We start from the raw sequence: 14,483 nt of genomic DNA, 5'->3' as shown, positions 1-14,483 counted from the left end.
TAGTTTGTGGTTTCTATAAGATATATGAATATTAAAACTTAGGGTCTGATTTGAAGATTGTACCTGTTTAAAGGTAAATCCTAGTTTCTAAGGGGTTTTGGCCTCTCAGAAGAAGCAAACAGCTGTTGAGCATCTTTATATTCACAGATATGCTAAGGAGAGCTGCACTTAAATCCACAGGAATGAAATGTTTAGTTTCTTTTTTTTAAATTTGTTTTTCAGTGAGGTAACATTGGTTTATAACATATATTTCATGTGTACAACATTATATTTCTACTTCTGTTTACCCTACAGTGTGATCACCACCAAAAATTTAGTTTCCATCTGTTACTGTACAGTTGATCCATTTTACCCATTTCACCCTCAGTAACCACTACTGTTTTCTGAATCTACATTTTTGGTTTGCTTTGGATTGTTCATTTATTTCGTTTGTTTGTTTGTTTTTTATATTCCACATATGAGTGAAATCATATGGTATTTACATCTCTCCATCTGACTTGTCTCACTTAGCAGATGGTAAGAGTTCACCTTTTTTATGACTGAGTAGTATTCCATTGAGTAAAAATACCACATCTTTATCCATTCATCTGTTGTTGGGGGCTTAGGTTGTTTCCATATCTTGGCTATTGAAAATAAATGCTACAGTGAACATAGAGGTGCGTATATCTTTTCTAATTAGTGTTTTCATATTCTTTGGATTAAATACCCAAAAATGGGATAGCTGGATCATATGGTAATTTTATTCTTAATTTTTTGAGGAATCTCCATACTGTTTTCCTTAGTAGGATGCACTAATTTGCATTCCCATCAACAGTGCATATGGTTTTCCTTTTCTCCGCATCCTCACCAACACTTGTTTTTTCTTACCTTTTTGATACTAGCCATTCGAACAGGCGTGAGGTGATGTCTCATTGTGTTTTGATTTACATTTCCCTAATAATTAGTGATGTTGAACATCTTTTCATATTCTGTTGGCCATCTGTATGAAAAAATGTCTTTGGAAAAAATGCCTATTCAGCTCCCCTGCTTTTTTTTTTTTTTTTTTTTTTTTTGTGGTATGTAGGCCTCTCACTGCTGTGGCCTCTCCCGTTGTGGAGCACAGGCTCCGGACGCGCAGGCTCAGCGGCCATGGCTCACAGGCCCAACCGTTCTGTGGCATGTGGGATCTTCCCGGACCGGGGCACGAACCCGTGTCCCCTGCATCGGCAGGTGGACTCTCAACCACTGCGCCACCAGGGAAGCCCTCCCCTGCATTTTTTAATTGGGTTTTTTTGTTGTTGTTGTTAAATTGGGTTGTCTGTATTTTTTGGATATTAACCCCTTATCAGATATTTCATTTCTTTTCCCATTCATTAGGTTGGTTGTCTTTTCATTTTGTTGATGGTTTTTTTTGCTGTGTAGGAGCTTTTTAGTTTGATGTAGTCCTGTTAGTTTATTTTTGCTTTTGTTTCCCTTACCTGAGGAGATATAGCTAGAAAGATAGAGTGAAGACCGATGTCAGGGTGTACTGCTGCTTATGTTTTCTTCTGGGAGTTTTATGGTTTCAGGCCTTACATTGAGGTCTTTAATCCGTTTTGTGTTGATTTTTGTTTAAGGTGTGAGATAATGGCCTAGTTTCATCTTTTTGCATGTAACTGTCCCATTGTCCCCATTTTCCCAACTAATGAGTTGAAGAGACTGTCCTTCCATTGTATGATGTTTGCTCCTTTGTCATAAATTAATTGTCCATATATGTGTGGGTTTCTTTCTGGGCTCTAAATTCTGTTCCACTGATGTATGTCTCTTTTTCTGCCAATACCATGCTGTTTTGATCACTATGGCTTTGTAATTTAGTTTGAAATCAGGGCATGTGATACCTCCAGCTTTATTCTTTTCTCTCAGTATTGCTTTAGCTATTTGGGGTCTTTTGTGGTTTCATAAAACGTATAGAATTTTTTGGTTCTATTTCTGTGAAAAATGTCCTTGGGGTTTTGATAGGGATGTGTTGAGTCTGTAGCTGAAATGTATTTTTTTCTTTAAATTGGGGTATAAAAAAAATAAATAAATAAATTAAAAAAAAATTGGGGTATAGTTGTTTTACAATGTTGTGTTAGTTTCTACTGTACAGCAAAGTAAAGGAGAGTTCCCTGTGCTATACAGCAGGTTCTCATTAGTTATTTTATACGTATTAGTGTATATATGTCAATCCCAATCTCCCAATTCATCTCATCCCTCCTTTTCCCCCTTGGTGTCCATACATTTGTTCTCTGTGTGTGTCTCTATTTCTTCCTTGCAAACAAGTTCATCTGTACCATTTTTCTAGATTCTACATATATGCATTCATATACAATATTTGTTTTTCTCTTTCTGACTTACTTCACTCTGTATGACAGTCTCTAGGTCCATTCACATCTCTACAAATGACCCAGTTTCGTTCCTTTTTATGGCTGAGTGATATTCCATTGTATTTATGTACCATATCTTCTTTATCCATTCGTCTGTCAATGGGCATTTAGGTTGTTTCCATGACCTGGCTATTGTAAATAGTGCCACAATGAACATTGGGGTGCATGTGTCTTTTTTTTTTTTAATAAATTTATTTATTTTATTTATTTGTTTTTGGCTCCTTTGGGTCTTGGTTGTGGTGCATGGGCTTCTCATTGCAGTGGCTTCTCTTGTTGCCGAGCATGGGCTGTAGGCACACGGGCTCAGTAGTTGTGGCTCGTGGGCTCTAGAGCACAGGCTCAGTAGTTGTGGCACATGGGCTTAGTTGCTCCATGGCATGTGGGATCTTCCTGGACCAGGGTTCGAACCCATGTCCCCTGCATTGGCAGGCGGATTCTTAACCAGTGCGCATCGGCAGGCGGACTCTCAACCACTGTGCCACCAGGGAAGCCCTATTTTTAGTTTTTTTGAGGAACCTCCATACTGTTCTCCATAGCGGTTGTAGCAATTTACATTCCACCAACAGTGCAAGAGGGTTCCCTTTTCTCTGCACCCTCTCCTGTAGCTGAAATGTTTACTTTTTTTTTTTTTTTTTTTTGGCTGCACTGCACGGCTTGTGGAATCTTAGTTCCCTGACCAGGGATTGAACCCGTGCCCTCTGTAGTGGAAGTGCAGAGTCCTAACCACTGGACCACTAGGGAATTCCATGAATTATTTACTTTTTTTTTTTTTTTTTCTTTGCGGTACGTGGGCCTCTCACTGTTGTAGCCTCTCCCGTTGCGGAGCGCAGGCTCAGCGGCCATGGCTCACGGGCCCAGCCGCTCGGCGGCATGTGGGATCTTCCCGGACTCGGGCACGAACCCGCATGTCCTGCATCGGCAGGCGAACTCTTAACCACTGCGCCACCAGGGAAGCCCGAAATGTTTACTTTTGATGAAAGAAATACATGTGGGGGTCAGGGAGCCCCAGAATTGTGGTATCACTATTCAGTTAATGGCTTCCATTGGGTTTCTTTATAGGCAATACAGGTGCTAATATAGGATATGATGAAATCTTCGAGTAGGGCATAATCCATTGGGGAATTAGATACTTGTACTACAGTTACAGTTCTGTTACTCTGTGGAACTGAACGGTAATGTGGCAGGATTAAAGTAGAGATAGACGTGCTAGTATTTGCAAAAATTAGACTTTTTTTTGGTCAGGCTTTATTTAGGAGGATTCTGACTTCTTTAACTATATTTCTAAGTTCTGCATAGGACCAAGGCTTAAAGGTGACAATATATCCTTCTCCTCATGAGCTGGTGAAATTTCTAGGTGGAAATTATGAGACAGTTGTGGTCAGTAGCACAGGAAGAAAAGGGGTTGGGAGAGTGTTTTGAGTGTGTGGGTCTTAAGTGTCAAGAGGGACAGCAGTGGGTAGGAAGGAGATCAGGAGATCGGAAGAGCATGAAGAAGACTTGCAGGGAAGGAAAGAACAAAGTAGGCAAAGTCGTAGTGCTCAACTTCACTTTGGCCAGTGGAAGCATCTCACATTGGCTCCAAAGTCCTTTTGTCTTAATCCAGGTACTGTTGTAGCATCCTTGCTTTTAGGTACAATAAGATGTTTCAGGTTTATTTAGTATATTTCCTGCCCCAGATTGGGAATCAGCCATTTCTAACAGGAGACCCTTTCCTTTTAATAGGAAATAAAATTGAGAGACCTGTGGGCATTAGGGATACTCATTCTTAACAGGTTGATGTATTTTTAAGGTCTTTTCAGTGGACAGAGCTAGGAAATACTTTTTATTTCTTAAGAAAAGAGACATAGGTTATTCTGATAAACATTGTTTCTTTTCTTTTTGTATCTCTTACACTGAAAATCTTATTTCTTAATTCATTAACATAATTAATTACATTTTTGGTTTGTTCTTATGTGGGTGTACACACATATAGAGAGAATACAGTGTAGTTTCAAACTAACAGGATCGATATTGCTATCAAGGTGTTTTAAGATTTCTGTTTTTCTTTTGTCATCATTATATATCCCACGAGGGATATATAGTCAAATGTCTATGCTTTAAAGTCACTTTTAATTTCTCATTGTATGGATAAACCATCTAACAGATGTAAAATTAGCTTCATTTGTTTCATTTTGCTTTAGATTTTGAGAAATTATTTTTATTTTATAATTTTGTAAAATGTTTACACAATTCCAAAGCGACCTTTACCAGACAAAACACTTCAAAGAAGTTTAGCTCCCATCCCTGTCTTCTCTACCCTACTCCCTCTCTCTAACATGGGTAACTGTTTAAAAAATTAGTTTGGGGTCTTTCCTGGTGGTGCAGTGGTTAAGCATCCACCTGCCAATGCAGGGGACATGGGTTCAAGTCCCGGTCTGGGAAGATCCCACATGCCACAGAGCAGCTAAGCCCGTGCACCACAGCTACTGATCCTGCGCTCTAGAGCCCGCGAGCCACAGCTACTGAAGCCCGCGCGTCTATAGCGTGTGCTCCACAACAAGAGAAGCCACCGCAGTGAGAAGCCCGCACACCACAACAAAGAGTAGCCCCCGCTCGCTGCAACTAGAAAGCCCATGCACATCAACAAAGACCCAACACAACCAAAAATAAAATAAAATAAAATTAATTAATTAAAAAAAATTTAGTTTGGGGGTTATTTTTTCCCTTTAAAAATTGCAATAAAATAGCATATATACTGGTAATTTAGACTCCCCTTTTCATAAATAAGGCATATTATGCATACTTTCTGTGCTTGCTTTTTTTTTTTTTTTACTTGATAATATGTCCTGGAGAATATTCCATAGCAGGAAATAGAGACATTTCTTCATTTCTTTTATAATACTCCATTTTTGGGGGTACAGCATAGTTTATTCAGTTATTTCCTCCTTCTGTCATTTCCAGTTTTTTGCTAGTAAAATAATGGTACCATGAATAGCCTTGTACATATATTAAAGGAGATATTTAAAGTACAGAATTTGAGAAAGCACGGTAATAGAAAAATATTTTTTCCTGTATTTTTAAACTTTGAGCTAACAATGAAGAATTGGTTCTTGTATTTTTTAGTTAATACTGAGACGAGACTCTTAGCAAACTGCCTTTATCTCATTGCAAAAATACAACATAAAATTTATCATTTTAACTGTTTTTATGTGTACAGTTCAGAAGTGCTAAGTATATTCACATTGTTATGAAACATTTCCAGAAAATGTTCTTCTGGAACCTTTTTCATCTTGCAAAACTGAAACTATACATGTTAAACAATTCCCTTCTCCCTCTCCCTTGAGCCCCTAGTAACTACTATTCTTTTTTCTGCTTCTATGAATTTGACTACTGTAGATACCTCACATAAATGGAATCATACAGTATTTGTGTTTTTGACTAAGTTATTTCACTTAGCATAATGTCCTCAAGGTTCATCCATGTGACAGGATTTACTTCCTCATAAAGTCTAAATAATATTCCATTATATGCATATACCACATTTTGTTTATCCATTTATTTGTCCATGGATGTTTTGGTTGCTTTCACTTCTTGTCCATTGTGAATGGTGCTGCTGTGTGCTGCTGTGAATTTGGGTGTGAAAATACCTCTTTGAGACTGTGCTTTCATTTTTTTTGCGTATATACCCAGAAGTAGGATTGCTAGATCATATGGTATTTTTTTTTTTCCAAGAAGATGTTGGGGGTAAGAGTTTTATTAATGAATTTATTTATTTTTGCTGTGTCTGGTCTTCGTTTCTGTGCGAGGGCTATCTCGTTGTGGCAAGCGGGGGCCACTCTTCATCGCGGTGCACGGGCCTCTCACTATCGCGGCCTCTCTTGTTTCAGAGCACAGGCTCCAGAAGCACAGGCTCAGTAATTGTGGCTCACGGGCCTAGTTGCTCCACGGCATGTGGGATCCTCCCAGACCAGGGATTGAACCCGTGTCCCCTGCATCCCAGACCAGGGATCGAACCCGTGTCCCCTGCATTAGCAGGCAGATTCTCAACCACTGCACCACCAGGGAAACCCCATATGGTAGTTTTTAATTGTTTTGAGGAACCTCCATGTTTTCCATGGCAGTTGCAATATTTTATAATCCTACCAACATACTCAAGATTTCCAATTTCTCTACATCCTTGCCTATACTTGTTACTATCATTATTATTTTTTTGACTGCGCTCTGTGGCATGCGGGATCTTAGTTCCCTGACCAGTGATCAAACCTGTGCTCCCTACATTGGGAGTGTGGAGTCTTAACCACTGGACCACCAGGGAAGTCCCTATACTTGTTATTTTCTGTTGGGTTTTTTTTGTTTTGTTTTTGTTTGACAGTAGCCATTCTGATGGGTGTGAAGTGATACCTCATTGTGGTTTTGATTTTCATTTCTCTGATGATTAGTGATACGAGCATCTTTTCATGCACCTGTTGGCCATCTGTATATCATCTTTGGAGAAAAGTATTCAAACCCTTTGCCTGTTTTTTAATCAAGTTGCAAATTCAGATTTCTTCTAATAACATTTTTGTTGGTAGCTAGTAGAAGATGATTTAACATAGTCTTAGAATAATTGTGTTAATCTAAAATGTGACTGATAAGAATATGTATGACCTAAATGTATTGTGTAATTCTTTTCTTATAGGGCTATTTAGAAACCAAAAAGTATTGAGAGAATATAGAGAGTTTCTGGGAAATACCAAGGTAAGGATATCTTTCTGTTAATGTTATGTGTGTATGTGTTGCACAGAAAATCCTAGTATCAGTCCATGGTGAAAATCTAGCATGTCTGTGATCCTATACCAAGATTTTCTTAAGTAGATTGTAATTTACTGAATTACAGTCTCTTTGCTTCTGTCTGTTTTTAAAATTAAAAAAATTGGGACATAAGTTCTCTTTAAATTCATAACTGTGTTATATACATAAGCATATAGATATAGATGATTTATTTTGTTAGATTTTTAGCAAGATTTAGCTCTTGTATACACCTTTAATTTCCTTTATTCTTTTTCCTTCTACTCTTAACCTTGTTTAACATTCAAAGTGCTAATCCTCTGATTGTACCCAAGAAGCTCAGCCCTTAGAGGAGAAAATTGCGCAGCCATTTTGATGATTTTTTTTCTTTATTATATAAGTGTACAAAATCTATGGACACTCAATATTTGTCAGTCTTACTAAACTTCCATAGTATGTTCACTCTCCCATTCTGTGAGATACTTACTGCATACCTTTTCCTCTCTTCCCAAACTTCCTGCAGACTCGCTTTCCCTCTTCAGCTGATGACCTTGTTTTATATTTCATTGAAAAAATCTAATCTGATAGAAGTACCTTATCTTTCCATTAGCAGACTTACTACCTTATTGACAAGTGTGCCAGAATAACTCTTTTCCTTCCTATCAGAAGGAAATTAATATTGGGACCAGTACAGAAAGTTTACCTTTACTGTCCCACTTCTTTATTTTATTTTTTTTAAACTAGATTGCCTGTTTATTATTAAAGGATATATAGTTCAGGAACAGCCAGATGGAGGAGGTGAAGGAGGCAAGGCATGTGGGAAGGGGGTCAGAACTTCCATGCTCTCTGGGCAGCCACTCTCCCTGAATCTCCGCACATTCACCAAACCCCCTCCTTTCAGGGTTTTACAGAGGCTTCATTACATAAGCATGACTGATTAAACCACTGGCCATTGGAGGCTGAACTCAATCTCCAGCCTCTTTCTCAGCACTGGAGGTTGGAAAGTTATAACCCTTTAATTACGTGGTTGGCTCCTCTGGTGACCAGCCCCAAATCTTACTTTCTTTTTTTTTTTTTTCAACTAATTTTTATTGGAGTATAGTTGCTTTACAGTGTTGTGTTAGTTTCTGCTGTACAGCAAAGTGAATCAGCTATACGTAGACATATATCCCCTCTTTTTTGGATTTCCTTCCCATTTAGGTCACCACAGAGCACTGAGTAGAGTTCTCTGTGCTATACAGTAGGTTCTCACTAGTTATCTATTGATATTTTATATACAGTAGTGTATATATGTCAATCACAATCTTCCAATTCATCCCACCCCCCCCTTCCCTGCTTGGCGTCCATACGTTTGTTCTCTACATCTGTGTCTCTATTTTTGCTTTCAGATAAGTTCATCTGTATCATTTTCATAGATTCCACATATAAGCGATACTATACAATATTTGTTTTTCTCTTTCTGACTTACTTCACCCTGTATAGACAGTCTCTGGGCCCATCCACGTCTCTGCAAATGGCACGATTTCATTCCTTTTTATGGTTAAGTAATATTCCATTCTATATATGTGCCACATCTTCTTTATCCATTCCTCTGTTGATGGGCATTTAGGTTGCTTCCATGACCTGGCTATTGTAAATAGTGCTGCAATGAACATTGGGGGGTGCATGTATCTTTTTGAATTATGGTTCTCTCTGGGTTTATGCCCAGGAGTGGGATTGCTGGGTATATGGTAGTTCTATTTTTAATTTTAAAAAATTATTTATTTATTTATGGCTGCATTGGGTCCTTGTTGCTGTGCACGGACTTTCTTTAGTTTCGGGGGCTACTCATCGTTTTGGTGCACGAGCTTCTCATTGCAGTGGCTTCTCTTGTTGTGGAGCACGGGCGATGTGCGGGCTTCAGTAGTTGCGGCATGTGCGCTCAGTAGTTGTGGTTCATGAGCTCAGTAGTTGTGGCTTGCGGGCTCTAGAGCACAGGCTCAGTAGTTGTGACGCATGGGCTTAGTTGCTCTGCGGTATGTGGGATCTTCCCGGATCAGGACTCAAACCCTTGTCCCCTGAATTGGCAGGTGGATTCTTAACCACTGTGCGAACAGGGAAGTCACCAGCCTTGTTTTTGTCCATTCTTCACACGAAACTTACTTCTGTTTCAGAATCTTTGAGTGTGTTGTATACTCTGCCTCAACCATTTTTCTTCCAGATTTTTCATGGTTGTGTCCTTCTCATCGTTGAACTTCTTTCCCTCACTATTCTAACTAAAATAACCCTGTCCATCATACCCCCCCAACACTATTCTCTCAGTCTCTGTTTTAGTTTCTTTATTATATTTATCACTATCAGATATGACAGACTTACTCTCTATCTTCCTATACTAGGCAGTGAGATCTATGAAGGCAGGGACTCTGTTTTGTTTACTGTTGTACCCCAGCATCTAGAACTGTGCCAGGCATATAGTACTTGTACAGTAAATATTTCTTGAATAAATTACATAAGGCAGAATATATGACGTACTTCAATAGAAAAGTAAAGTACAATAATAAATGTGTAGCAGAGTGAGTATTCTCTGTGGGGGACCAAGGAAGGCTTTACGTAGAAAGCTGACACTTGGCCAGATATACAAGAAGATGAGTAAAGCTTGCCCAGGTTGCAGTGGAAGATGATAGCATTCCAAGGAGAGGAAAGAGCAGGAGGAGAAACACAGAAAGTATAAATTCAAGGAATAGCAGAAGAACATTTGACTGAAGAAAAATATTTTCCCTGAATATGTTCTTGTTTGATTTCCTTTTGTTTTGGTGTGTTTTGAAATTAAACACATTGTTAACACTTGATGTCTTTGGTCTTTAGAGAACAGTCATGAGTTAAATTAGAGCAACAAACTTGTTGGCTTTGGCTGTTCCTTGTACTATAAGTTAAAAAGTTGCTCAAGAAATGGGAAAATTTTAGAGTATTTCAGTGCAGTACATTTTTTTTTTTTTAATTAAGGGTACTTTAATTAATTAATTTATTTATTTTTTCTGTGTTGGGTCTTCGTTTCTGTGTGAGGGCTTTCTCTAGTTGTGGCAAGCGGGGGCCACTCTTCATCACGGTGCGCGGGCCTCTCACTATCGCGGCCCCTCTTGTTGTGGAGCACAGGCTCCAGACGCGCAGGCTCAGTAGTTGTGGCTCATGGGCCTAGTTGCTCCGCGGCATGTGGGATCTTCCCAGACCAGGGATCGAACCCGTGTCCCCTGCATTAGCAGGCCGATTCTCAACCACTGCGCCACCAGGGAAGCCCTAGTGTGGTACATTTTTATCACTTTACTTCTGGTTTTTATGTAACCAACTCAGATTTTTTCCTGAAGTAGGCAGGAAATGAATTACAAGGAAATAAACAATTAAGATTCTGCAAAAGGACCCACATGTACTTTCAATTTCCGTCTTCTCACATCTTAAACAGGAAATTCTAGAGAAAAAGAATTAAATAAGTAAATCTAGTTGTTTAGAGGCATTGATAAAGGAGGTATTTTCTGGTGTGTCAAGAGTCACTTATTAGCGTCACAATGCTTCTCTGGGAAATGTTAAGAGATTTTTTTGTTTTTGTTTTTGTCTTATAGCCACGCTCTAGAACGACATCAGTTTTTTTTAAGGGGCCAGGAAAGGTGGTGATGGTTGCCATTTGCATGTAAGTACTGAAATATAAGCCTTTTAAAATAGAAATATTTTTAATGTATATATCCTTGAATGTATGAATTTATTACTTGGTATCTAGATAAAGATAAAGGTGCTATCTGAAAATTTTTCTCTCATTTTCACTGGCATTTATAGAAGTCTTTTTTAAAAAGTTGAATTGGCCAAGGTTATTTTTAGAGTAACTAAAGCAACCTGGGTTATAACTACTGAAGAGTACCTGCGCTTTTATTTTTCTCCCACTTAACCTTGGTAGAACATAATTAATGCTTTTGCCTCTTTCTTTTTTCCTCTTTCTTCTTTCTTTTTTTTAACTCTTTATTTTATATTGGAGTGTAGGCAGTTAACAGTGTTGTGATAGTTTCAGGTGCACAGCAAAGCGACTCAGCCATACGTATACATGTATCCATTCTCCCCCCAACTCCCCTCCCATCCAGGCTGCCAGATAACACTGAGCAGAGTTCCCTGTGCTATACAGTAGGTTATTCATTTTAAATATAGCAGTGAAGTACTCCTCTTTCTTCTTGATTCCTGTTATTTTGCCTACCTTTTATCTATTTTACTGAATCATCTAATTTTGTATGCTTGAGCATTAATTCCATAATTCATTAGTTTGTTCTTTTATTTCTAAAATACATATGTTACATGTGTCAGGAATTTTGATATGGTCTGGAAATGTAAAGGTAAAATACATAATTCTTATCTTCAAGGATTGGAGGGACACTAGACTAGAAGTCATTTGTAATAATACAGAAAAGATAGTGGTAGTAGGGATGGAGAGTCACGGTTAGTTTCAAAAAGTATTTAGGTGGTCTGGTTAGCGATGGTGCCCAGGTTTCTTATTTGGACAATTGGATAGATATTGCACCATCACTGAGAGAAGGAATGCTGGAAGGAGGGGGCAGGGTGGGAATAAAGGAAATAATGAGTTCCTTTTTGAGTTTGAGTTATTTATAGGGCACCCAAGGGGAGTTGGTCAGCAGAATTAATTCTTTTCATTAATAAAACAGGATTAACAGTGAAAGCTTTTTACGTTGGAGGAATGTATGTAATGTATATAAACTGCTTAGCATAGTACCTGTTACGTAATATGTACTTATTAATTATTATTGTTAGTATATATGGCTCCGAAGCTCAGGAGGGATTAGAGATACAGAATCAAGAGTTATTAGTATATAGGTGATAATTAAAGCCATAGGAGTAGTTAAGATCACCTGGAGAATGTGTATATAATGTATGAGGAAGGAGAAGCTCTTGAGAAAAAACCGTGAAGAATGCTAACATTTAAGAAACGGGTAGAAGAAAAAGAGCCTGCAGAAGAGACTGAGGAAGAGTAAAGAGAAAGGTAGGAAGAAAACCAGTAGTATTGTGGAAATCAAGGAAGACAGTGTTTTCAGAAAATAATGGCAAATGCTTCTGTGAGATTAAGGAAAATATTAAAATGTTTTCAGGAATTTAATAGCAAGAAACAGTTGATATATTGATAAAAACAATCTTATGAGGTGTTAGCAGCAGAAGCCACTGTTTAGTGGATTGAAGACTGAGTGCAAAGTGAGGAAAACTGAGACAGCAAGAGTGGATATATAATTCTTTCAAGAAATTATTTGAGGGCTTCCCTGGTGGCGCAGTGGTTGAGAGTCTGCCTGCCGATCCAGGGGACACGGGTTCGTGCCCCAGTCTGGGAAGATCCCACATGCCTCAGGGCGGCTGGGCCTGTGAGCCATGGCCACTGAGCCTGCGCGTCCAGAGCCTGTGCTCCGCAAACGGGAGAGGCCACAACAGTGAGAGGCCCACATACCGCAAAAAAAAAAAAAAAAAAAAAAAAAAGAAATTATTTGAAATGGAGGAGAGGAGAAAAGGGTAGCTGGAAGGGGATGTACAGTTTCCTCATTTATAAAATGAGGATGAAGTAACTACTACAATGTTAGCATTTACATAATAGAATTATAATAAAACATGGTAAGTGCCTATAGTATAGTGCCTGAGATAAATTATACTAGTTATTACTGTTGGAATCTGAGTACAGCTGGCTTCCTCAGAGCTAACCATGTTTATTTTAGCATGTATGGCCTTCTCATATGACACAGACTATTTGGTCTAGTTTTTTCTTCACCTCTGGCATCTGCCTAATTAAATAAACCGACCTTCACCAACGTCTTCCCTTTGACACTGGCCTACTGAACAATACCAAGTGCACATAAGACATAATTTCCTTTCTGATTCCATTTTGTTCATATGTAGAACACCCTCTTTTCTCATCTTCTCAAAACGTACTTAAAAAAAAAAATAAATAAAAAAAAAAAAAAAAAATAAAAAAAACGTACTTAAGTAATTTGCTGGCACGTATCATGCCTCTTTCATTTAAATATTTAATGAAACCATAATCTGTGTTCTTCAAATTTGTACTCCTGTTGCCTAAAACATAGTAAATCTTAAAGACTAGGGATTCTTTCTAATTTACTTTGAACAGAATCTAGTGTGTGTGTGTGTGTGTGTGTGTGTGTGTGTGTGTGTGTGTGAATTAAGTAAGCTTTTAATGGGAATTTTTATTTAAACCTATGCTAAGTTATTTTCTCTTTCTCTCCTAGCAATGGATTAAACTGTTTCTTCAAATTTCTTGCCTGGATTTATACGGGTTCAGCAAGTATGTTCTCAGAAGCTATACACTCTTTATCTGATACTTGTAATCAGGTGAGGGGCAAAAGCTTCTTTCTTATTAAAGTAATATATTTTTTGAGGCTTTAGTCTAAAAGTTGACGTATTTAAAAACATAATGATTCCTATAGTTGGGTTGTAGAAGAAAATGAAAGTTGTTTTACTTTTGAATGATGACGTACATAGAAATATGACAGTATTTGAAAGCAGTTTGTTACGCTTTAAAAACTTTCAATAATCAAATATGAAGTGTAAGATTATCAGTCACAGAGGCTATTGTAGAAGAGATTCTTATATTAGGTAGAAATTTGGTCTGTGAATATGAGTTCTTATAACTGTAAGAGCCGGTGGATTTAAGTGTTTTGAATAAAGATATAAAATAGTCACATGTGATTGATGAATTATAACGATTTTCACCTTAGACTAGTATTTTGATTTTGAATACTACAAATCTAAGCCTTTTTTAAGAACACAACATTTCTACTTGTATATCATTTCACATTTTAAAGAATGTGGCCTGTTAAGGAGAAAACCATTTTAGTATTTATTTATTTATTTATACTCCTGTTATGTAAGAACAGATTTGGGAGAACTTACAATAAAAGACACAGGTATAATAAGAATATTTAAGACAAAGTTAAAAATAATAATAAAATGGTAAGAAGCAGGGAGAGCAATCTTAATAAAATTAAACCTGAGAACTCATGTAACTCACTGTCAAATGGATTAAAACGTTTTGTAAAAGTAAGGAAACAATACAGGCATTTGCTATTAGTACTAACTCATTCTCTTGAATTAAATTTTTATACTCAGTAAATATTTAATAACTACTATTATATAATATTTTGCCTGTTGAGTTGGGGGAGAGGAGGGTGGGAGAGATATGACACACAGTACCTATTTTGTTGAAAGCTTATGTGAATGTAAGAAAATTAAAATGTGAAAATATTTGTACATTTGGCCAAGAAGATATGTACATATTATTAATTTTAGTATTAGTTGTTATTTAAAACATTGAAGACAATTTTTAAA

The 14,483-nt window shown here is 37.6% G+C and overlaps 1 protein-coding gene across 1 annotated transcript in view; it reads left to right on the top strand.

The window, feature by feature from the left end:
- SLC30A9 (solute carrier family 30 member 9) overlaps nt 1-14,483 on the top strand; it is a 70,480-nt gene that overhangs the window by 26,688 nt on the left and 29,309 nt on the right. The window contains exons 7-9 of the mRNA XM_065877575.1: nt 7,042-7,100; nt 10,724-10,791; nt 13,385-13,487. Coding sequence (XP_065733647.1) covers nt 7,042-7,100; nt 10,724-10,791; nt 13,385-13,487 — 230 coding nt within the window. The remainder of the gene's footprint in view (nt 1-7,041; nt 7,101-10,723; nt 10,792-13,384; nt 13,488-14,483) is intronic.

Source organism: Phocoena phocoena, chromosome 5, assembly GCF_963924675.1.
Source record: "Phocoena phocoena chromosome 5, mPhoPho1.1, whole genome shotgun sequence".
Classification (NCBI taxonomy): Eukaryota; Metazoa; Chordata; class Mammalia; order Artiodactyla; family Phocoenidae; genus Phocoena; species Phocoena phocoena.
The sequence above is the reverse complement of the archived record's forward strand: the minus strand, read 5'-3'. Positions and strand labels throughout refer to the sequence as shown.